General features: G+C 36.4%; 2 protein-coding genes and 1 pseudogene across 2 annotated transcripts; all 3 read left to right on the top strand.

The window, feature by feature from the left end:
* The first annotated feature begins 5,107 nt into the window (after positions 1-5,107).
* LOC103491388 (xyloglucan endotransglucosylase/hydrolase 2-like) lies at positions 5,108-6,464 on the top strand. Its single transcript, XM_008451314.3, has 3 exons — positions 5,108-5,472; positions 5,565-5,758; positions 5,847-6,464. The coding sequence occupies exons 1-3, from the start codon at positions 5,194-5,196 to the stop codon at positions 6,244-6,246; spliced, it is 873 nt and encodes a 290-aa protein (XP_008449536.2). The 5' UTR covers positions 5,108-5,193; the 3' UTR covers positions 6,247-6,464.
* A 2,728-nt stretch (positions 6,465-9,192) lies between these two features.
* XTH1 (brassinosteroid-regulated protein BRU1-like) lies at positions 9,193-10,576 on the top strand. The gene is made up of 3 exons (NM_001297489.1): positions 9,193-9,535; positions 9,628-9,821; positions 9,909-10,576. The coding sequence occupies exons 1-3, from the start codon at positions 9,257-9,259 to the stop codon at positions 10,306-10,308; spliced, it is 873 nt and encodes a 290-aa protein (NP_001284418.1). The 5' UTR covers positions 9,193-9,256; the 3' UTR covers positions 10,309-10,576.
* Positions 10,577-19,294: 8,718 nt separating this feature from the next.
* LOC103491390 (xyloglucan endotransglucosylase protein 1-like) lies at positions 19,295-23,638 on the top strand (annotated as a pseudogene).
* The last annotated feature ends 2,776 nt before the right edge of the window (positions 23,639-26,414 follow it).

The following is a 26,414-nucleotide window of genomic DNA, read 5'->3' as shown; positions in this document are numbered from 1 at the left end:
CTTATAAGTGTGTCACTCGTGTTCACAACAGTAACTATATATTAAATCTTATTTTCTACCCAACATTATTTATCATAGAAAAATTAACATTGTGCAATAATGGTGAAATCAGCCCAATCAACTACTATGATAACAATCTTTGATCAGCATAAGCAAGTAATTACACAAAAGTATGTAATCTGTTAATGTAATTTGTTACTTTGTTAGGGTTGTTAAGGGTTATAAATACTACTGTACTTAAGAAATCAAGATTACAATCAAGTTTCCACATAATCAAGTCACTAACTTGGACACCATTATTACCAGAGAACATTCTTAAAAATTAAACCTGAAAACAAACCAATGCCATCGAAGGCATGCATGGGAATTGATAGTAGAGTATTATTAGAGCTATACATAAAGGTTGGATTTGAATTTCCATTTTATTGAGAGAATTTGAATTAAATAAGGATGCAACTTCAAACTTAATTTGAATTCAAACTTCTGGTTAGGATTTAAATCAACCCACCGGCCTTCAGTAGCTGTGAATAGGATAGGATGACGGGCGTTCGGTCGCTTTGGTGCAAAAGATTCCAGCATCCCCACCAATATGACGAGCTGCCGCAGATTCGGAAGGTACTATTAGAGGTGGGGTTTAATAATTTAATGGCTTCTTACCCTAATAGCCTACTTAAATAGGTCTAGTCACATTTTTAGCCTAAATCCACTGGTTTATTCACTGACAATCACATTTACAACTCTACACATACGGAAAAAAAAAAATATTAGAAAGACGTCACATATGGACCTTCACGTAGGAGGTCACAAACGGAAACGATGCTGCATATACTGGATTGTGATCCCTCCTAAATCACTTGATGAGGAGCTTTCTGCATATACTATGGATTAGCCTCAAATTGAAAAATATTACTAATTTTAGTTTTAGTTTCTCCTCAAATCAACTTATGTGGGGAGTTTGTTCACTATGTGGGTTTTTTATTGCTTTGATTGAGGCTTGCATGGTAGATTTCTCATTTTATCTGTCTTGTATATGAGATTCTTCTAAAAGTTATGTGTGTATATTGTTCATTACGAGTAAATATGTTTTTTGAATGAAGTTTTATATTCCATATATATATCCTTTTGTACACTCCTGACATTGTTATTATGATATTATGACATATACTAACGTGCGTATGAGGAGTAGGAAACGACACGGTTCTAGTATACATTGTAATATACTGATAAAACAAGGTATATAATGAAATAACAAAAATAATGTAAAATATGTATTAGAATATACTTAATAAATGCTTATTATCCAACCAAATAGTTCTATCGATGGGATATAATAGACAACATATACACTCATACATATTGACTATGAGATTTAATTAAAATAGGTGAAATAATGTGATCTAAAAAAAATGGTGAATACAACATAGTATAATGTAAAATTCAATGATAACTAAGACTATTAGAAAATTCGTTGCCAAATCTACCAAAATGGGTGGAATGTGATTTTTTTTTTCTTTTTGAAATAAAGAAAAGCCTTGGCTGAAAATTATTTATTTATTGAAATTCGTTGGCCAAGAATTGAAAAAAGAAATATCAATGAAATATGGTAAAAGCAAAATTTAGAAAAAAAAGAGATCAAATATTAAATAAATATATAAAAGGATAGAAATGGAAATTCAAGAGATTTGGTCGAATTAAATAAAAACATGCAAGACCTATAATTAAGGAAGGAAAAAAATGAAAGAAAAAAAAAATCATAAATTAAGTCATAAGGTAGAAGAATTGAAATATTGTTTATAAAATAATAAAGAGATTTAATATGAGAGAAAATATATCATAAGGTTAAAGTCAGTCTCATATTTACACAAAAATCTAATTAGGAAGTGTAATTCATGTTTAGGACATTAATGAAATATTGATTGTGAGGTTGGTTAATTTTATGAATTTTTATAATGGACATAATTTGAACATATATAATAATAATTTTAATCTTTTTAAGTCCATTTCAAATAAATAGAAACGTGGTATACAAGCAATTAGTTGAGGTTGGATAGAATAATTAGGACCTATTTTTGTTTGATAAAGATATTAATCTATTTCGTTATCAAACAGATAGAGAAGATAGAGAATTTAGATTATCAACTAAATGCATGCAGTAGGTGCGTATTTGACAAATTTTAAAAAAATATTTTTTTTTTTATGTTAGCGTAGACACTAAACTCTTACTACCTCTAAACCATATTCATACAAAATATAGTTTATTGTTAAGTAAATGTAATAGACAGGTAATACTAGTTTTATGATTTATAAATATATAATATCAAATACGTCTATGAAAACATAAAATACAACTATATTTTGTTTTCAAATTTCAAATTTTCATATTTTTTATCAAATAGACTCGTAATATCGAAAACAAAATAAGCAAATACAATAGAACTAGAACGTTCTAGCCAAAAGAAAACTGTAGAAGTATGACAATTACGACTCAATCCAGTTTCTTAATTGACCAACTCAAATTGGTTCCCCAACCTTCTGATCAACCTATTAAAGAGAGTTATCTAAAGTTTATAAATCAAAATTCAATTGACATAGCCAAAAGTTTTCATAAGCTTCTAAAATTTAAAAGAAAAATACATAATTGTATTAGATAGTTTTTACTTTTTAGAGTTGAAGCTGAACATGTAATTAAACCTAATTCTGAATTTGATGAACACATGTTATTAAAAATATAATGTAATGTTTATGATATACAAATGTCCGCCCGATGCCAGCTAAAACGAATCTGGTTGGCAAGCCATCTCACTCTTAACACACCCGGCAGGTCAACTTGTCACTATACCTGCAAGCATCAACTTTCAAGAGCATGCAATACTCAGAAGCTTCACAATTCAGAAATAAACAACTCCTCTAATTCCCTGTTTCCTCAGCTTCTTCTCCTTGATGTTATTAAACCCAAAATAGAGAATCAACCTATAGATTTTACAAAGTCTATAAACAATTACAGAGAGTGTCGATGCATAGATATCTACAGAGTTCACCAATAGTACGTTAACTGTGTTGGAGAACAATTTTAATTTATTAGTAAAGAGAATGTCAAACTCCAAATTATAGACAAGCATCTAAAATATGAGAATTTATGTAGCTCTAAGATCAAATTTGTAAATAAAATAATTACGAGTACAACCTTAAGTTTCAAAGACAAATCCTAGATTTGCTAATTAGTCAAGGAGACCTCGTACTTGATCATTCATATATTCGAAACACCAAATTATATATTAAAGTAACACCTTGAATAAGCCTATCACAAATTAAACATATCCCAACGAATGGCTAACTTATAAATTTCATCAAACTCAAGAAGACTCATATTTTAGTATTGAGAGTTAACCTTGGCTGAATTTTGTAAATAAAGGCCTCATGACTTCAATCTTTCAATTCTCGCCGTTCATCATCTCCCTCTATATAGATCTTTTTTCTATGACCCGAATTTTAAGGGATTGGGTTAGTAGGTTGAAGATCCTATTTGAGTTGCTAATTTGACTTCCAAAAATTTCGAGTTGGTCCAAAAAATCTCTCTTTCCTAACCCAACTCAACCTGATATTCCGAATACACATATATAAGTATTTTCCTAGATTATATCTAAATCAAAATGAACAAAAACTAAGTTCAACATAGTAAGAAAATTTGAACTATAGGTTGTTTCGACGCTCTTAACATCAAGTACGTGAAGTAAACTATTATAGCTCACTCCATAGTTGAAGATTAAACTATAATAGTATAATAGTAGTAGTTGGTGTCTACAACTATTATATAACCTATCATTGCCGAGGAAGAAATGATTGCAAGCTAAAGCTATCCCATTTGAGAAAAATGCCTGCCAGCTTAAATGGATCTTGTCTTATTTTCCCTAGTCTGCACCGGCTATGATATCCGTGGGACAATACTTATTATTATATCCAGCTTCACCAGCATGCATCATTGAGATGTTTTACTATTAAAATATGATTTTTGTTGACAATATAAAAGATTCACATTATTAACGAGGATTTGAAGGATTATAAAAATTAAATTGATTTGTGACTTTCAATTTTTATAATAAATTTCTTGAGTTGGTGGCATCACTTCATTTTATTTAATCGTGTTATTTTCAGGAAAATATTATTAAATTTGGTTGTGTTGTTGGGACTTATTTGGTTATTATTTGCTCTTGATTTGCGGTTCGTTTGGTTTCTGGCATGTTTTTCTTCCTCGTTCCTGGGTGTGTGGTTGTGTATAGAAAGATAGATTGTTTCCTGAGAAGAAAAGAATTTTTGTGTGAAGCTCAAAAAAGCTGGTGGACTCCAAATGGTGAGTCAAATTTGTAGACAAAGGTTTTTTGATCTAGAATTAGAAATGAGATTGTCGAAGATCAAGTACTGTTTGGTTGATTGCTTAAAATGATATCTGATTAAGGGGGAGTTATTCCTATGTTGTATCTATGACAAATACTAGTGAATATTTTTGTTGTTTCATTTTTCAGTAAGAATGTCTCATTAAGTGCAGAATGTTGAAAATATGTTGAGATTTTCGATAGTCATTAAACTGTAATCATGAATTATATCACAATACAATATATAATCTCTTATTGTGAGTCAAAGACCTCAGACGTAAATGTTGTGTCATCGAACTGAATTAACATTGTTTGGTGTTCTATTTGTTATTTCTACTTATTATTTTTTCGTTGTTTCTTCAATTATTAACTGTGGTGTGTTTAAAGCATTGTATTGACTGTTTTCATTTTCTCAGAATCGTGTCTATTGAATTCTTCAAGTTAAAAAATTTATGGTTTTTTAATCATTGAAATTCCAATTTTACATTTTTGTAAGCCCATATAAAATCAAATATTTAATTGAATAAAAAATTACTTTCGTCATCCTCACCCTTTTATCTTAAGAAATTTTTTTATGGCTTTCCTAGGCTCTTCCTCCCCCAAATGATTTGGGCCCCTATCCAGCTCCCACTATGGTTGACACGGTTTGCCAGCTCTGCAATAATTAGAGTGAATTATAGCTTTTTGGCTTTCTCTTACCACTCACCACCTACATAAAGGTATCTCAAACCCAACTTCAACACCAAGCTTTGTTATCTTCACATCTATCCTATTTCAAAATCCTCACTTCTTTGCAGTCTCTCTTGCGGAAGCAAAAAAAAAAATGCATTCTCCTCACAAAGGTTTGACAATAATGCTTCTACAGTGTGTGCTCATGGCTTCTATAATGACCACCAGCGCCGGCAACTTTTTCCAAGACGTCGACATTACTTGGGGAGGTCCACGTGGCAAGATACTAGATGGAGGCCGGCATCTATCGCTCTCTCTGGACAAAGATTCAGGATCAGGTTTCCAATCTAAGCAAGAGTTTCTATTTGGAAGATTCGATGTGCAAATGAAGCTCGTCCCGGGAAACTCTGCTGGCACTGTCACCACTTTTTATGTAAGTTCCAACATAAAATTCTAATCCAATATGAACTCTTCTTTTCCATGTAGAGTTCTTTTAGATTTAACTCACAATATGTTATCTTGCAGTTGTCTTCTCAAGGAGGATCACACGATGAGATTGACTTTGAATTCTTAGGCAACTCGTCTGGAGATCCATACACACTTCATACCAACGTTTACTCACAAGGAAAAGGGAATAGGGAACAACAATTTCACCTTTGGTTTGATCCCACCAAGGGATTTCACACCTATTCCATCGATTGGTCTCCAGAAAGTATCAAGTAAGATGGTTTTGCTATACACGCACTAATATTCCTACATACTATTTAACTTCTTCCCAAATTACTAAAGCACACTTTACTTTTTCAGGTTTCTAGTGGATAACATTCCTATAAGGGTATTCCGTAACTGGGAAAATATTGGAGTGTCTTACCCGAAGAGCCAACCCATGAGAGTTTATTCAAGTTTGTGGAATGCAGACGATTGGGCAACTAGAGGGGGATTGGTGAAGACTGATTGGACACAAGCCCCTTTCACAGCATCATACAGAAACTTTAATGCGAATGGGTGTGTTGCATCGTCTGGGTCATCATCATGTGGCTCTAAGTTTTCGAGTACTCTGCAAGGTGGAGCACAAAGTGGATTAGATGCCAATAGTAGAAATAGAATGAGATGGGTGCAGTCCAAGTTCATGATTTACAATTACTGCACTGACCATAAAAGATTTCCTCAAGGCATTCCAGCTGAATGCAAGCGCCCAAGGTTCTAGTGAGAAAGCTAGCTTACACACCAAGCTCCAAATCTAAAGCCATACTGTATACAACTCAAGTGATTGAACGACTGCCCCTGTATCTCCTATAATTACTTGGTTTCATACAATTATTTGCATTCTTTTTTGCATATAAATTTCTTGTCATTATTTATCTTATTTTACCCCCTCTCTCCATACTTGTCATTCTAAATAGATAATTTTTTTTCTTTTTGTCATTTTGTACGAATCTACTTCATTCTTTAAATACAGTTCAGTCTATGTATGGTTGGAATTGAACTTAATTATTCCATTTAATTGAGATAGTTTAAATTAAATAAGTATGCAACTTCAACCTTAATTTGGATTCAAACTTCAACAAGAGATTTCAACGTCCCAACCATTATGACGAGCTGCCGCGTATTAGGAAAAGTAGTATTAGAGATGGGGTTTAAACATAAATAATATTTTAGTCCTAAACCTCTAGGTTGGTGTTAAATAGATGGAGGCGTGGTGTACACACAGCTGGTCCGGTTGAATCAGGCTAGGAATTTCTTTTTTGGCCCACTTTTCTTTATATGCTTAGTTTTGTCGATGAAAACAAAATAAGTACAAAGTTAATGGAGAGATTAGGGAAAGCGTTCCAATTGAGTGTGTCAGAAGTATCACAGTTCAATTCAATTTATTTCCTAACCAACATGAATGGACTCTTCAACTTGATCAACTCGATCAACCTATTAAAAAAAGAAATCCAATCCCAATTCAATTCTTATATTTTATTGTACGACATAATGGAGAGATTAGGGAAAAGCATTCCAATTGAGTGCATCAGAAGTATTACAGTTCAATTCAATTTATTTCCTAACCAACATGAATGGACTCTTCAACTTGATCAACTCAATCGACCTATTAAAAAAAGAAATCCAATCCCAATTCAATTCTTATGTTTTATTGTACGACATAAGAGAAGAAAGAAGATACGTAAACTGAAAGTTTGTGTCTAGAAATAATTCTAAACCAATTTTGTAACTCTCCAAATTTAAGAGAGGACATGAAAGAACCAAGTTCACATTCGTATAGGAGGGATCCTAAGGATATGAATGTATAATTTAGAAAAACTTAAAAGAATTTAAAGCCACTATCTATATCAACATAATACACCTTCCTTTTTGGTCGTCCAATTATAGAAATGTCAAAGTTAAGTAAAATGATGTTGCCAGATTACAAGGAAATGTCGAGACCATCTAATGTTGAAACCTGGGACAGAGTCATTGCAAATTTCACACGTTTAGAAAAAGAACAAGAACCATCTAAAAAAGTTTTTATATGCGTTGAGAGTAGTCAAAGGCATGCTCAAAACCAATAGGTAACCCAAAGCCTAAAGAGAATCAAGAAAGAGCATAAAGGGAGTGTGTATGTATCCCAAAACGGAAATGCCAGCGCCTTAGCTGGAAGACATATATCAATTGAAAAATAAACGTACCAATGCCAAATTGGTAGCTACCATAATCGAATTTTGAATCATGGACCAAATACTAAGCTTGGATCATTACAAATTCAACATTTTTCTACTAAAAAGATATATATTTTATGTATGTTCAGAGTTCTCCAAGGCAAGACCCAATTAAATTCATGGGCAAAACTAAGCCCAAAGAGATCGAGAAAAAGCATAAAGGAATGTGTGTCTTAAATGGTAAATGTCAATGCTTGAGGTTGGGTCAATTAGCTAAGTCGGTAAATATACATTAATCAAAAATAAACAAGCCAAAGTCAAATTGGCACCCAAAACATTATTTGACACTCCTACCTCACACACACAAGTATGAATGCGTGTAAGATACCTGACTTATAAATAGTCTCATTCAACTACTATGAAAAATCAAAACAGGTAAGTAACCTTCAGGAGAAAGGTAATCTTCAACGGAGAGATCCGACCTCTTTTTTTTTTTTTTTTTGTGCTTAACTGAATTAGTCACTTCTTATACTAACCTAAGCATTGAAGTGCAGTAAACTCGACATCTCACCGTTGCAAGATTATTTTAAGTCAACTTAGACGAGATTGGACCAAAGGAAAACACGTTAGGGGCAAAAACCACAACTAAAGTCCAACTCATATGAGATCCGAGTGCCAATAATATGTAATAGATCATTTAAATATAAAGATATGACATAGATCTATTAAATACAAGATTAAAAACAGAGAACTTTTAGACACTCATAAAGTTTAATAACCTATTAAAAACTTTGATATCTTTATTTTGACCCAGATTTCCAAAAGTTCTAGAAAATTACACTTTGATTTTAAGAGTTTAAAAATGAGTCTAAAAAAAGAGATATGATATTATAACCATTTTTAACAACTTTAAAATATTTACCTTTAGAAAGTATTCAGTACTCGTTTCTTTTTCTCACTCTTCACTCTCCCAATTAGACGTTTTTTCTTTGGGATAAATAAGTGTATTGTCTAAGATGTACTCAAGTATTTTTCTAAATCAAATAAATATACCTACACTAAAATTAATTAAAATTTCAGTTTAATAAGGGAGGGTGAGAAATTCACCTGTGACGTTTCTACGTTGAAGTTATACGCCTCACGGGCTAATAGTTATAGAGCCGAAAATAGAATTTGAGAAAAATGCTTGCCAGCCTAAATGGATTTTGGCTGTAGTGCCTCTCTCTTTTCCCTAGTCCGCACCGGCTATGAGATCTGTGGGACAATACTTATTATTAAATCCAGCTTCAAATGCATGCATAATTTAGATGTTTCACTATTAAAATATGATTTTTGTGGCTTTCCTATGCTCTTCTTCACCAAATGGTTTGGGCCCCTGTCCAGCTCCACCATGGTTGACACGGTTTGCCAGCTCTGCGATTAGAGTGAATTATAGCTTTTTGGCTTTCTCTAAATACTCTCCACCTATATAAAGGTTTCTCAAACCCAACTTCAACACCAAGCTTTGTCATCTTCACATCTATCCTATTTCAACACCCTCACTTCGTTATAGTCTCTCTTGCCCGAGCAGAAAAAAAAATGCATTTTCCTCACAAAGGTTTGACAATAATGCTTCTACTGTGTGTGCTCATGGCTTCTATAATGACTGCCAGTGCCGGCAACTTTCTCCAAGACGTCGACGTTACTTGGGGAGGTCCACGTGCCAAGATACTAGACGGAGGCCGGCATCTCTCCCTCTCTCTTGACAAAGACTCAGGATCAGGTTTCCAATCTAAGCAAGAGTTTCTATTTGGAAGGTTCGATGTGCAAATGAAGCTCGTCCCAGGAAACTCTGCTGGCACTGTCACCACTTTTTATGTAAGTTCCAACATAAAATTCTAATCCAATATGAACTCTTCTTTTCCATGTAGAGTTCTTTTAGATTTAACTCGCAATATGTTATCTTGCAGTTGTCTTCTCAAGGAGGTTCACACGATGAGATTGACTTTGAATTTTTAGGCAACTCGTCTGGAGATCCATACACACTTCATACCAACGTTTACTCACAAGGAAAAGGAAATAGGGAACAACAATTTCACCTCTGGTTTGATCCCACCAAGGGATTTCACACCTATTCTATCGATTGGTCTCCAGAAAGTATCAAGTAAGATGGTTTTACCATATACGCAATAATCTTCCAACATACTATTTGACTTCTTCCAAATTACTAAACAACACTTTACTTTTTCAGGTTTTTAGTGGACAATATTCCTATAAGGGTATTCCATAACTGGGAAAATATTGGAGTGTCTTACCCGAAGAGCCAACCCATGAGAGTTTATTCAAGTTTGTGGAATGCAGACGATTGGGCAACTAGAGGGGGATTGGTGAAGACTGATTGGACACAAGCCCCTTTCACAGCGTCATACAGAAACTTTAATGCCAATGGGTGTGTTGCATCATCTGGATCATCATCATGTGGCTCTAAGTTTTCGAGTACTCTGCAAGGTGGAGCACAAAGTGGATTAGATGCCAATAGTAGAAATAGATTGAGATGGGTACAGTCCAAGTTCATGATTTACAATTACTGCACTGACCATAAAAGATTTCCTCAAGGCATTCCAGCTGAATGCAAGCGCCCAAGGTTCTAGTGAGAAAGCTAGCTTACACACCAAGCTCCAAATCTAAAGTCATACTGTATACAATTCAAGCGATTGAACTGCCCCTGTATCTCCTATAATTGTTTGGTTTCATGCAATTATTTTTATTCTTTTTTGCATATAAATTTGTTGTCATTATTTATCTTATTTTACCTCTCTCACCATACTTGTCATTCTAAATAGATAATTTTTTTTCTTTTTGTAAATTTGTAAGAATCTACTTCATTCTTTAAATACAGTTTAGTGTTTTTTCTAATAATCAACTTATTGTTTTAAAACAGAAAGATAGAAAGAAAAGGAAATAGATATAAGGCAAACCATATAGCCCGTGGCATATTCAACGAAAATCAGAAAATATTGTGAAAGCTAGGATACTTGATAAAGATTGACTACAATTTAGTGGCTTTGTTAATTGTGTGTCTATTAATCAAATGACATCTCTAAATTTTGAATTGTAATTACATTAATGCACTAATTAGTTCAAGAGTTAAAATTGATAATGGAGGGTGTAAATTAATACACTCCCACAAGATCAATGCTCTTAAAGACATGTATGAGAATTGGAAATAATACTTCTGACTATAGTTGGAATTGTATTTAATTATTCCATTTAATTGAAATAATTTGAATGGAATAAGTACGCAACTTCAACCTTAATTTGGATTCAAACTTCAACAAAAGATTTCAACATCCCCACCATTATGACGAGATGCCGCATATTAGGAAAAGTACTATTACAGATGGGGTTTAAACATAAATAATATTTTAGTCCTAAACTTCTATGTTGGTGTTAAATAGATGGAGGCGTGGTTACACACAGCTGGTTGGGTTGAATCAGGCTAGGAATTTATTTTTTGGCCAAATTTTCTTTCGAAAGGATATTTTTAGGTTTGTTGATAGAAAACAAAAGTACAATAGAGTTAAAAGTTATTGAAGAGGTCAGAGAAAAGCCTTACAATTGAGAGTGATAGAAGTATCCCAGTCCAATTCAATTTCTTTTTTAACCAACTTGAATGGGTTCTCCAACTTGATCAACTCGATCAACCTATTAAAAAGAGTAATCCAACCTCAACGCAATCCTTAAATTTTTATGTACGACGAGAGGAGAAAGAAGAGACGTAAACTTGAATTATGTGTCTAGAAATAATTTTAAACCAATTGTGTAACTCTCGAAATTCAAGAGTGGACATGAAAGAATTAAGTTCACATCCGAATAGGATGGATCCTAAGGACATGAAGGTATAGTTTAGAAAAACTTATAAGAATTTAAAGTCGCAACTTATAACAACGTAATGTACCTTTCTTTTTGGTGGCCTAATTATAGAAACGTCAAAGTTAAGTAGAATGGCATTGTCGAATGGCATTGCCAGATTGCAAGGGAATGTCAAGACCATTTAATGCTGAATCCTGGAACTGAGTCATTCCAAATTCGACATTTAAAAAAAACAAGAACTTATTAAAAAAATGTATTTTATATGTGTTAAGAGAGTCCAAGGCATGCTCAAAACCAATGGGTAGGCCAAAGCCTAAACAAAATGAAGAAAGAGCATAAAGGGAGTGTGCATCCCAAAACGGAAATGCCAACACCTCGGGGTTGGACAAATAAGCTAAGCTGCAAAACATATATCGGTCGAAAAATAAACAGGCCAATGCCAAATTGGTACCTGTCGTATCCGGATTTTGAATCATGGATCGAATCCTAAGTTTGAGGCATTACAAATTCAATATTTTTCTATCATAAAAGCTTATATTTTCTGTATGTTCAAAGCTCTCCAAGGCAAGACCCAAAATTTATGGGCAGGCCCAAGCCCAAAGAGAATCGAGAAAAAGCACAAGGGGGAGTGCATGTCTCCGAAAGGTAAATGTCAGTGCTTGAGGTTGGGTTTAATTAGCTACGTCTATATGTATATATTCATGAAAAATAAACAAGCCAAAAGTCATATTGGCACCCTAAACATTCTTTGACACTTTTATCATCACACACAACCATGAGTTCGTGTATAATAGCTAACTTATAAATAGTCTCATTCAACCACTATAAAAAATGGTAAGTAACCTTCCGGAGAAAGGTAATCTTCAAATGAGTCACACTTTATACTAAACATTGAAGTGTGTTATCCAAGATGCACCCAAGTATTTTTTTTTAAAATTAAATAATTATATATTCATTAAAAAAGAATTAAAAATTCAGTTCAAGTTATACACCCCAACGGGTTAATTGATAATCATAGAGGTGAAAAAAGCATTTGAGAAAATGCTTGCCAGCCTAAATAGATTTTGGCTGTAGTGCCTCTCTCTTTTTCCTAGTTTGCACCGGCTATGAGATCTGTGGGGCAATACTTATTAAATCCAGCTTCACATGCATCGTGCATGCATAATTTAGATGTTTCACTATTAAAATATGTTTTTTGTGGCTTTCCTATGCTCTTCTTCACCCAATGATTTGGGCCCCTATCCAGCTCCCACCATGGTTGACACGGTTTGCCAGCTCTGCGATTAGAGTGAATTATAGCTTTTTTGGCTTTCTCTTAACGCTCACCACCTATATAAAGGTTTCTCAAACCCAACTTCAACACCAAGCTTTGTTATCTTCACATCTATCCTATTTCAACACCCTCACTTCGTTATAGTCTCTCTTGCCGAAGCAAAAAAAAATGCATTCTCCTCACAAAGGTTTGACAATAATGCTTCCACTGTGTGTGCTCATGGCTTCTATAATGACCGCCACTGCCGGCAACTTTCTCCAAGACGTCGACGTTACTTGGGGAGGTCCACGTGCCAAGATACTAGACCGAGGCCGGCATCTCTCCCTCTCTCTTGACAAAGACTCAGGATCAGGTTTTCAATCTAAGCAGGAGTTTCTATTTGGAAGATTCGATGTGCAAATGAAGCTCGTCCCGGGAAACTCTGCTGGCACTGTCACCACTTTTTATGTAAGTTCCAACATAAAATTCTAATCCAATAAGAACTCATTTTTTTTCATGTGGAGTTATTTTAGATTTAACTCGCAATATGTTATCTTGCAGTTGTCTTCTCAAGGAGGATCACACGATGAGATTGACTTTGAATTCTTAGGCAATTCATCTGGACATCCATACACACTTCATACCAACGTTTACTCACAAGGAAAAGGAAATAGGGAACAACAATTTCACCTCTGGTTTGATCCCACCAAGGGATTTCACACCTATTCAATCGATTGGTCTCCAGAAAGTATCAAGTAAGATGGTTTTACCATATACGCAATAATCTTTCTACATACTATTTAACTTCTTCCAAATTACTAAACCACGCTTTATTCTTCAGGTTTTTAGTGGATAACATTCCTATAAGGGTATTCCATAACTGGGAAAATGTTGGAGTGTCTTACCCGAAGAGCCAACCCATGAGAGTTTATTCAAGTTTGTGGAATGCAGATGATTGGGCAACTAGAGGGGGGTTGGTGAAGACTGATTGGACGCAAGCCCCTTTCACAGCATCATACAGAAACTTTGATGCGAATGGGTGTGTTGCATCATCTGGGTCATCATCTTGTGGCTCTAAATTTTCGAGTAGTTTACAAGGTGGAGCACAAAGTGGACTAGATGCCAAGAGTAGAAATAGATTGAGATGGGTGCAGTCCAAGTTCATGATTTACAATTACTGCACTGACCATAAAAGATTTCCTCAAGGCATTCCAGCTGAATGCAAGCGCCCAAGGTTGCTGTGAGAGATCTTACACACCAAGCTCCAAAGCTAAGTCAGACTATATACAACTCAAGACATTCAAATGCCTCTGTTTCCTATAATTATTTGATTGATGTACTTATTACTATTCTTTTTGCATATAAAATTTGTTGTTTTATTATTTATCTTATTTTATTTCTCTCTACTGTAGTTTTCATTCAGAATAAACAATTTTTTTAATTTTGTAAGATTTATTTTTCTTTAAACATAATATAGAATAAAATGTTTCTTAGTAATCAACTCAAAAATGAATAAATAAAAATGAAATATGTAGAAAGAATACATTTAAGACCATGGGATATTCAATGAAAATCATAAAATATTGTGAAACTTAAGGACATTTGAAAAGGATAGATTAGAATTTAATGTCAATTTGGTCTTTTAACTCTTTAAAAAGTATAAAAATGTCAAATTGAAGTTCTAAATTTGGAATTGCGATTATGTGCAGCCCTTAAACAAATTAGTTATAGTATAGTGTGTCTATTGGACAAACATTGATATAACTTAACAAAATGTGACAAATGGATGGTTAAGGGTGGACAATGGCAAAATACAGCGTCACTGCAACATGTTTTCTTGTTTAAAAATAATATTTCAAAACAGTAATATGATTTGTCTATCACATCGTGCCAAATAAACAAATATTTCTTCAGAAAAAACATGTCAATCAGTATTTAGTAATAGAATTATGATTAGAAATGATACAAAATTACAATATAAAAATTTAGGACTATTATCTAGGTTTTTTTAAATTTCGGGACTGCATTGAATACAACTATTGAACTTGCAAACTAAACTATAGAGTAACTTGAACAAATAAAAAGAAAATCCTTGGAAGAATGGTCCTTTTTCCTTCTTGACCAAAAACTACCATAGTTAATTCAATTAACTTCAAACAACTAAATTAATGGGTAAAATATTTTTATAAGACCCACATTTGATGCATCCAAGGTTGCATCTATCTTTGTTCAACTTACTTCGTTCACTTAGCAAAAGAGAATAAGAAACAAACAGTAGTTGGACAAGTGAGTGACACTGTTCAAATTAGTTATTTACAAAAAAAGGAACCAGAGTATTTTTTTTGTTATACCCATCAAATATAATTTTTCAACTTTTTTGTGGTTTGGATCAACCATGTTCAAACACCAAGTACTCTAACTAGTTTGAATTGATTTGCTCAATCAAGTTAGACTAGACTCAAACTCGATGAACAATCATAGACTCAATCGGACAAAATAAGCAAATCATGGCTCTCACTCATTTCATCATGCAACCTCCAAAGTTGTTGACTACTTGACAAGTTAACAAGTCTTTCAAAAGGAGTTAAACGATCCCTTCCGTGTTTATTGTTAACTGATCAACCAACCAAGAATATTTGGCACCAACCACCTTGGGTAGCTTTGTGGTTCAAGCCATAGTGACAACTAAAAAGCCTAGAGAGAATGGATTGACATTTAAAATTTAATATTTTATGAGTTTTATGATAACTAATGTTGCAGTAGATTCTAAGACTGAGGGAAAAAATGAAATGAAGAAGAAAGAAGACAAGAAAGAGAAGACCAAAGTAGCTCAAGAGGGTCTAGTCGAGGCCGAGCCTATCAAGGTGGCCCGAGATGTCTTGCCAAGCCCTGTAGATCCTTAAGGCAAGAGGATCCAACCCATGAGGGCCAAGCTAGATCAGTTACTCTCAAGCCGAGCCGAGCCATCTTTGAATCAAACTCCTCAAGAACCTCAATCTAACGAGGAAAAGGAAAGGAATCCAAAAAGGAAGAGGAACACCACCAAAAGCTATAAATAAGAGATGAGGGAAGTACCAAGGAGGTAAGTTCTTCGACCCATATCTAATATATCTAAATACACTCTTCTCCCTTCAACCTTCTGACTTAAGTATTTAAGTGTTTGTGACTTAAGCATCTGAGTGGTTGTGGCTTACACCATACCCGTGTCCACTTTTCTTCTTTACTTGCAGGCTTGATCTTTCCCTCAAATTGGAAATTTACCATTGTTGCTTTGGTGGAGATCAGCTGTTTAGCTTGGTCAAAAAGTTTGATATCCACAACTAAATAGCAATTTTAATCTCTATTTAATTCAGCGCAAGTTATAAAAGTGAATGATACACCATGGAGAAATTATAAATTAGAAATGTGTTAGGATACCAACTGGTTCCTTTAACCTCTATTAATATTTCAACCAACATACAGCTCAAAATGTACCACACATTCAAGACACAGTCAGGAAAACACAACTATAATAACCAACCACAAAATAAACAACAACGTTCAGAATAATAAAGAAAAACAGACCAAAATAACGATCTGGAAAACCAAAACAACAACAACCAACAATGAAAAACTCAACCAAGAACGAAGGAACCTATCTTCTTCCTTGCAAGGAAAAACTACGGGCTCTCTCTTCTTTACCCAAAATTTCCGTACCTCCCTCTGCTCCTTTTAATTTCCCACTACCAACTAACTTGTGGTCCCCACCTGCTGGTCCCCGATCTCCTTGCTTTCCTCCCCACTACCACGTGCATCCTCTTCATTGGTTTCATGGCTATTCTCCCCACTTCCATGTGTTTCCCCCTCATTGGCTTCATGTATCTTCTTATTTCTCCTAATATACATGAATAAGATTGGGGCCTAGCATCACTCTCCTCTTCTAAATCCACCTTGTCCTCAAGGTGGAATTCAAGGAACTGGTACTTCATGTTGGAGCAGTTCTCCCAGGTGGCTTCGTGCGGCGACAATCCCTTCCAACTAATTAGTGCTTCCCATTCCTTTGTTGCCGAATTCTTGCGGTAACTGTATACTTCTTCTGGTTGTGTGATCCACTTGTGATTTTCATTCACATAAGGATCAAGTTGTTGAACCGACTCCCTATTCCCCACTGCCTTCTTTAGCTACGACACATGAAAAACAGGGTGGATGGCTGCCAAACTTGGAAGTTCCAGCTTATACGCAACTTCTCCGATTCTTTCTAATATCTGATATGGCCCAAAGTACTTCGGTGATAGCTTCTCATTCCGTTTCTTTCTCAGGGTAACCTGTCGGTATGGTCGAATTTTGAGAAATACACAATCCCTTTCTTGGAATTCCACCTCTCTTCTTTTCAAGTCCGCTTGTTTCTTCATTCTTTCTTGAGCTAGTTTCAAGTGCTCTTTCAGCGCCCCCAGCACCACATCCTTCTCCTTCAACTACTGATCAAGTGTGGAGTTTGGTGTTTCCATATCTCCATATTGGATCAAAGGTAGGGGAAGTCTACCATATACGGCCTGGAAGGGGGTAATCCCTATTGAACTGTGGTAGGTGGTATTGTACCAGTACTCTGCCCAGTGTATCCATTGGTTCCACTTGTTCAGTTTCTCTCCATAAAAACACCTCAGATAGGCCTCCATGCTCTTGTTTACCACCTCGGTCTGCCCATCCTATTGGGGGTGGTAAGATGAACTTCGGTTCAACTCGATACCGGCTAACTGAAACATCTCTTTCCAAAAATGGCTGAGGAAGACTTTGTCCCTATCCGAGACTATAGATTTAGGATAACCATGGAGTTTAACAACTTCTTTGACAAAGACTTCAGTAACAGCCTTAGCTGTGTAGAGGGTGTTTCAACAGTAGTAAGTGTGCATACTTCGGTCTACTACCACTAGGATCACATCCCACCCCTTTGACTTTGGTAACCCTTCAATAAAGTCCATTGAGACATCACTCCATATCGCATCAGGAATCTCTAAAGGCATCAACAACCCGACTGGAGACAATGTCGAGGACTTGTTTCTCTGGCAGATTACACATTCATCACAATATTTCTTTACGTCTTTCTTCATCCCTTTCCAATACAACTAACTGGTAACTCTCTTATAGGTCCTTAGAAAACCCGAGTGTCCCCCAAATACCGAATCATGATAGGTATGCGTAATGGTTGGTAGCAAAGAAGATGAGCTTGAAATCACTAATCTAACTTCAGCACCCCTTGATGAAGGGTATAATGTGGTATCTCCAGCTTCTGCTCTAACATCACCCTTATGATCTCCTGTAACCCGAATCCCTGTTCACTTCTTCTCTGATGATGACCAAATCTAACAATACTGGCGCCGTTAGTTGGTTCAAATGCACAGTAGGGGGAATCCTGGACAAGGCATCAACGGCTTTATTTTCTAAACCCGGTTGGTAAACTACATCAAAGGAATACCCCAAGAGCTTGGCAATCCATTTCTGATATTGGGGTTGTATCACCCGCTGCTCCAACAAGAATTTTAGTGACCTTTTATCCGTTTTCACCATAAACTTTCTCCCCAACAAATAAGGACGCCACCTTTGAACCGAGAAAACCACCGCAATTAACTCTCTTTCATACACCAATCGTGCCCTATCCTGCATACACGACGTCTTGTTGAAGTAAGTTATTGGCCGTCGGCCTTGAGTTAACACTGCCCCAACTCCAAATCCTGGAGCATCCGACTCAATCTCAAACGACAAGTTGAAGTCACGCATGATTAATACCAGAAGTGTCATCATGGCCATTTTAAGCCTTTCAAACGCTGTCTCTGCTTCCTCACTCATCGGTAAGCACCTGTCTTTAGTAATTGAGTCAGGGGAGCTGCCATGGTGCCATAGTTCTTCACGAATCGCCGGTAGTACCCCGTAAGCCCCAGGAATCCTCGAATTTCTCGCACGTTGGTAGGGATCGGCCATTCTTTGATAGCCCTAATCTTTTCCAAGTCTACCTCAATGCCTTTTCAGATATGAAATGGCCCAAGTACCCAATCCGCGGTTTCGCAAAGCTACATTTTTTCAAGTTCGCATACAATTCGTTTTCTTTCAACAGTTCTAAGACAACTTCCAAGTGCTGCACATGTTCACCTATCCCTTTACTGTACACCAAAATGTCGTCGAAGAAAACAAGGACAAACCATCGCAGATACGGCTTGAGCATTTGATTCATCAAAGCCTGGAATGTCGAGGGGGTGTTAGTCAATCCGAACAGCATCACTGGGAATTCGTAGTGGCCTTCGTAAGTACGAAAGGCTGTCTTTTCAATATCATCAGGGCACATCCGTATTTGGTGGTATCCGGTCTTGAGGTCAATCTTGGAGAACATGTTAGCTCCATTTAGTTCATCAAATAGCTCCTCTATGACTGGAATGGGGAATTTGTCGGGGATGGTCACATTATTAAGAGCTCTGTAATCTACACAGAACCGCCAGCTCCTGTTTTTTTCATCACCAACAACACTGGGCTGGAATAGGGACTCTTGTTAGGTCGGATGATGCCTGAGGATAGCATCTCATCTACCAATCTCTCCATCTCTTCCTTTTGATGGTGTGCATACCTATAGGGCCTTGCATTCACCGAGTGAGTTCCACTTTTCAGATATATATGATGGTCGATGCTGCGCTGAGGGGGTAGCTTCTCCGGCCATTCAAACACACTAGCGAATTTCTCTAGAAAGGGCAGCCGTGGGAGCAACTCCTGGTGACAGCGGCTCTTCTTCCTGTTCTTCCTTCCCCATTGGCTCGCCTTCCATGGCATGGCATTCCACTAGGAATCCCTAGTCTTCCACCTCCATCGACTTCACTAAATTCTTTAGACTGACCCGCGTTTTGGTGAGTCTCGAATCCCCTCTGATCTTGATCTTCTTGCCTTGGTGATAGAAAGACAACAGCAAATTTTTCCAATCTACTTCGGTCACCCCAAGGGAGTGTAGCCACTGCATTCCTAGGATTATATCCACTCCCCCCAATTCCAAGGGCAGGAAGCTATCGTTCACTTTCCATTCTCCCACCCAAACCTCCACATCACTACATACTCATTTCTTTTACTGTCCTCCCCGAGCCTAAGATCACTCCATAACTAGGAGTTTCATGTAGTGCCAGCCCCAACTTGGTCACTAACTTCTCAGCAATGAAGTTATGGGTCGCCCCACAATCAATTAGTATCACCACTTCTTCCTCCCCAATCTTTCTCTTGACTTTCATGGTTCCATGGTTGATCAAGCCTACTACAGAGTTGATGGACAACTCAATGTTCAGGTTTTCCACGCTATGAACTTCCACTTGCTTAATCTCTGCCTCAGCATCAAAGAACTCTTCCTCCACATTTTCCGGTTCTTCTCCTCCTTCTTTGACCAGCAGCATTCAGAGCTCCTTATTCTCCTTGGTCTTGCATCTATAGCCGGCATAATATTTTTTCCTAATCCCTTTTCTCTTCGGGCCTGAAACTCGGCGTCCGTTAGTCGTTTAGTAGGCCCATCCCGACGATTATCTCCCGCCACCTCCCTCAGAGTGATCGTCCACATTGGCCAGTTACCCATAGTCGTTACTTCTTTCTCAGCTGCTGTGACCACGTTCTTAGGCTATTGATTCTTGTATAGGGCCTTGATGTCATACGCGCTGATCAGCCCACACTCTTTTCGGACCAGTTCTCTGTTCTCAATCTTTAGTTCCAACTTCATCATTTGGGCCAACCCAACGGGTTCCAGCGTTTCTACTTCAGATTTCAGCCATGGATTCAGTCTTTTCATGAACATCTCCTCCAACACCATTGTGGGTAAGAAAGCCACTGGAGCTAGCAGCTTGTCGAAATGGTTTCGGTATTCCCCAAGGTCGTCTTCTGTTTGATGGTTAAGAACCGGCCTACTAACGTACCATCTTGTATTGCTCGAAACTGCACTAACATCTTCTGTTTCAAATCATCCCATCCCTTGAATGCTTCACGTTCTTCTTGCGATCGGTAAAAGTCAAGAGCTGGTCCATCGAAACTTATCACAGCCACCGTGAGTTTTTCCGAGTCCAACAGATTATGTATTTTGAAGTAACAATCCGCTCAAAAAAGCCATGAGTCAGGGTCCGTTCCATCAAAAACCGGCATCTCAACCTTTTTGAACTTACTACAGTCTAGTGCTCGTTCTTCCTCTGTTTTAACTTCCTTTTTCGATTCCAGTGATGTTGCAGGGATAACAGATTCCACCTTCGTGACTTGGCTGGTCGACCCCTACTCTTTTTTCTTTCCGGTCGAGTCATCTCTGATAATCCCTTCAATGTACTTCAGGATCACTTGTTGTTGCTGATATTGTTTATCAATATAGAAGTTCATCTTAGTGATGTTCTTCGACAATAATAACGCTATGTTTTCTTCGATTACCGGCGGTCTCTGCATTCCCTGTTCCACTACCTCTAATCTCTCTTCGACCATCCTTGCCATCGTTGTGCACTTGCCCAGGTTTCAGGCTCTGATACCAAATGTTAGGATCCCAACGGGTTACTTAACCTCTATTAATATTTCAACCAAAATACAGCTCAAAAAGCACCACAACTTCAAGATCACAGTCAGAAAAACACAACTCTAATAACCAACCACAAAGTAAACAACAACGTTCGGAATAATAAAGAAAAGCAGACCAAGATAACGATCTGGAAAACCAAAACAACCAACAATGAAAAACTCAACCAAGAACGAAGGAACCTGAACTCTGTCTTCTTCCTCGCAAGGAAGAACTACAGCCTCTCTCTTCTTTACCCAAAATTTCCGTACCTCCCTCTACTCCCCCTGTTTCAGCTGGTCCTCAATCTCCTTGCTTTCCTCCCCACTACCACATGAATCCTCTTTATTGGTTTCATGGCTATTCTCCCCATTTTCACGTGTTTTCCTTTCATTGGCTTCATGTATTTTCTTATTCCTCCTATTATAAGTGAATAAGATTGGGGCCTAGCAAAATGCTTGCAACTTCGACTGTTAATTTTGGAATCAAACTTCTCCATCTAATTCAAATCAAACCTACCATCATTCCCTCGGGATGATGGTCTCTTTGCAAGAAAAAGATTCCGGCATCTCGATTCCTGTGAGCTGCAGCTTGGGAAGGTTTTATTAGAGAAGAGGGATATTGAAATTAAAATGTAAACGAAACGCGTATAAATGCTTGTGTTTACTTGTTTATGCCAAGCAAATGCTTGAGATGCCAGCTAAGACGAATCTAATTGACAAACCCTCTCTGCTGTCACACGTGTAGGAAGAGATTTCTTTATCTCGTTTGTCTTTTCTTGGCTTTGACGAACATAAGTGCATGAGATTGAGGCTACATGATTCTAGCGCCAAATTTCAACTTTCAAAATCATGAAATAGCCGGAAGGTTCACAATTCAGAACTTTTTAGCAAAAAAAAAAAAAGAGCTTTTTATGGTTTCCTCTGCTCCTTCTATGACTCTCGTATGCTCGATGACTAATAAATTTTGCCAGCTTAAAAGGCTCTCGGAACTTTTTAGTAGAATTAGTCATGGCTGAATTTTCAAAGGCTTTATAACTTCAAACCAGCATCACCATTCACTATTTTTCCTTCATCTTTACTGACACAGACCACTCTACAATTCGTTTCCATTCATTTTTGGCCCTAGCAAAGCACGTTTTCGTCTCACAAAGCTTCAACAATGCTTGTACTTTCTTTATTCATGGCTTCAGTAATGACCACAGCAGCTGGAAATTTTCTCCAAGAGGTCGACATCACTTGGGGTAGTCCACGAGTCAATATATACGATGGGAGGCCGGCACCTCACCCTCTCACTTGATAAAGATTCAGGGTCTGGTTTCCGATGCAAGAAGGAGTATCTATTTGGAAGGTTTGACATGCAAATCAAGTTAGTGCCCGGAAACTCTGCTGGTACTGTTACAACCTTTTAGGTAAGTTTCAACATGAACTCCCACACTTTGCAGTTCTTTCTCAAATTCAATTTTCCCTGGAATACCTATCTAACTCAATCTTCTCTCGTGTAGTTGTCTTCTCAAGGCCCAGGACATGATGAGATTGACTTGAATTCTTAGGCATTCATCTGGAGATCCGTACACACTTCACACCAATGTATCCTCACAGGAAAAGGAAATAGGGAACAACGATGTCACCTTTGGTTTGGATCCTACAAAGACGTTTCATACATACTCCATTGATTGAAGTCCACAAAGTATCAAGTAAGTGTTAGTTCAAGTCTTAATGATAAGTTCTATGTAACTTGATTTCCTGTTGAGTAACAAAAACTTTATTCTTTTTCACGTTTTTGGTGGATAACATTCCCATAGGGTGTTCCGTAATTAGAAACACTTGACATTCCATACCCAAAAAGCGAACCCATGAGAGTTTATTCAGGACTATGAAATGCAGATGATTGGGCAACCAAGAGGAGGATTAGTGAAAACCGATTGGACGCAAGCCCCATTCACTGCATCGAATCATAATATCAATATCAAAGCACGTGTCATCTAGACCGTCATCTTCTGGCTCCCAGGTTACCAATTCCATGCAAAGTGGACAGAATGATCAAGGACTAGATGCTAAGGGTACGAATAGAATGTGATGGGTGCAGTCGAAATACATGATTTACAATTACTGTGCTGACTTTAAAGGATTCTCTCAAGGTGTTGCTGCTGAATGCAAACGCTCAAGGTTTCTGTGAGAGATTGCAAGCCATCTCGAGACATTACATAATTGTTTTCTTATTCCTATTTCTTGTATCATCAGTTTTGTGTTCCTTCATGTAATTCTTTATTTTTTATATTTTGTTAATTTTTGCATAATAATGATTTCCAAATAAAATCTCATTATTCTCTTTACCTCTTGTTTTTTATGAGTACCAACTCCTCCTCAATCCATGCGCAACGCATGAATTCTCTCTCTGGCTCTTTATCAGACACAAGCAACCAACTATAATTCTAATACCCGCTAATTTGCAGGCTAAAAAAAAGACCTGATCCCTCTAGTCCATATGTGACTTGAAGGACTTGCAAATGCTTAAGAGTTAACACAGGGATCTTCTTACTCGTGGCTTTGGAAGGGAGAACCAAAAGAGATATAGAAATTTGAACACCAGCGATAACAATCGGTACAAGTAATCAAACTATCTAATAAACTAAAGAACTAAGCCTACATCTGTTCATTGGCGAAATCTCCCCGGAGGGCGGAGCTCACGCTTCAATTATGTATTAATTGAGGACTGTTTGATGCATTGGCGTGGTTGACCTGAGATTTTATAATTCTAGAAGAAACTAGACAATCGCACTGAACCTAAGAATTGACTTGAAGTAGTTATTGTCCAATTCACTTATGTTCATTAACTGGCAAATTAGGAGACTCAATTCTGTTCAAAGTGAAAGAACAGATTCAAGCAAGTCATTGAACTTTCAGAACATATAAAATTGTTCTAAAATCCTTGATGTTTATCCTCCTTTCTTCCTTTCTCATACACCTTATACCAGGAAAGTACAGGATATCAGACTAGATATTCAAATAGACAGAAAGATGAACAAGAACTTGCGATGCTCAAAGTTTTAGTTAAAAGCAGAAGCTATAAGCATACTTCACAGTGTAAAGGTCATCTCATCTCATGGATGTCAGATCAAATAATCAAAAGGAAAAGATTAACAATAACTAGAGATGCTCGAAATTTTAGAAGACTATAAGCATATTTGATAGTGTAGAAAACATCTCACGAAGAAGTGTACCTACAGAGCTCCTCGAAGTTCATCAAGCCTAATAAGTCGCTTTCAACTTTTTACTTCTTCGTCTTCACTGTTTGTTCCACTCCATCTTGCTTCTTTCCTGAAATTTTTCCATCATTTGCTTGATGTTATCCTCGTTACTCTTTTGGAGATAACTTGTCATTTTATTTTCTTTCGGACTTGCCTTGTTCTTCACATTAGCCGATTTCTTCCATCGCTTCTCGATATTCAACTTTCTTCTCAAATTCACGGCGTTTTCCTACTTTTATTCATGTATCGACGTCGTTTTCAGTTTCTTGAGCTTCAACATTTGCTTCTCCTCCAATGCTCGTTACTGATGCTAAATCGTCTCGATTGGAGTTAGCTTTGGCAGTCAGCAATCGACTGAACTCCAGTTTAATGGCTTCAAATGTCATTTTTCCATTGATAAATTGATCGAATGCACTGTCCTTCATCGCTCACCTATCTCTGCCGCCAATTTCTAAATCCTTTTCCTCTTCGTTTCCCCTTTCCAATTCAAAATAACGTCGAAGTTGGGCGTCCGCGCCATCTTAGTAAAATACTTTATAATTTTTCAAATTAATTTGTAAGTTTACGTGGCCTTTGATGCAAAAATTAATGTCATGTAACAATAAGTTTATTTTTTGTTTTATTTTTAAAATTTAAAGGTGGGGTTAATTTTAAAATTTTATTTTTCTAAAATCATTCTTCCTTTATAATTATTGCTTTCTTACTTTGTTCTAAGGTTAATTTTGGTACGAGCTAATAAAGAATCTAGTAGACCTACAGATCATAAGTTTCAACGATCCAAGTTTAATTGATTTTACTCTTTAATCTAGTTAACCAACATTCGTCAACTATTGGGATACTCTACTAAAGCTTAGTAAGCTACACTCTCCTACTTTAGATATATATTATATCCACTTGATGTAACCATAATTAGAAAGATGATTCTTCTTTACAGGTTGTTCATAATTTCGACTATGTCAAAATTAAAATTTTATCGCTCGAAATTACGTTTTATCTTCCTTAAGTTCTAGTGATCCTCTAATGAATAATTGATTTGTGGTTTAACCACTAAACTAAGCCTCTCTCGGGCCAATGGAAGGGCGGGGTTCCTTGTTCAAGATTCGGTTTTAGCACTTAAGGGTTAACCTCTCTACTACTTCTAGAAATGAATTACATCTTGTACTCTATGTTCCTAACATTCTAATACCCAATCTTACCCCTGAAATGGGATGCATATTGAGCCAGTACCATATGACTACTCTCCCCCATTCAAATCTAAAGACAACCTTGAATAAATAGGAGTTTATAGCTAACTCAAGATTAAAATTAAGTCACATAGGTCATCCATTTTGAAATAGTCAATTTTAAACTTATAAAGTAAAAACGACTATTTAGTGGTTTGATTTTATACAAACTCTTTGCGTGAGATACTCCAACTCACATGTTTTTCTATACACTATTAATTTAGGAATCACATTCGTTTGTATTAATACAAAATAGGTCGTATCTATAGTGTCCCTAGAATATAATGTCATAAACCTTATTGCTATATTATAAATCGTTTACGCTATTAACTCGAACTTGACCCACTTTTATGTCACTATATAAAGTTTGTAAGTATACATTTTATAGTCATAGGACCTTAATTTATTTGATTTAAGATTATAATGAACAAACCGCTTATTCAACAACAATTTTATAGTACAATACATCAATAACAACTTTATTGCAAAATAGAATATGTTTTAGCATTTACAAACCACAAGTTTTACGACATAAAACACAACATGATACTAACTTGAGCATTGAAATGTACGTGGCTAGACACCGCATTAGTGCTTAATCTCTTTTGTCTTGTAGGCACCTGCACGATCTTCCATCA

The sequence above is a fragment of the Cucumis melo genome, chromosome 5, assembly GCF_025177605.1.
Source record: "Cucumis melo cultivar AY chromosome 5, USDA_Cmelo_AY_1.0, whole genome shotgun sequence".
Lineage (NCBI taxonomy): Eukaryota > Viridiplantae > Streptophyta > Magnoliopsida > Cucurbitales > Cucurbitaceae > Cucumis > Cucumis melo.
Note: the sequence above shows the minus strand (reverse complement) of the source record. Positions and strands in the feature narration are given on the sequence as shown.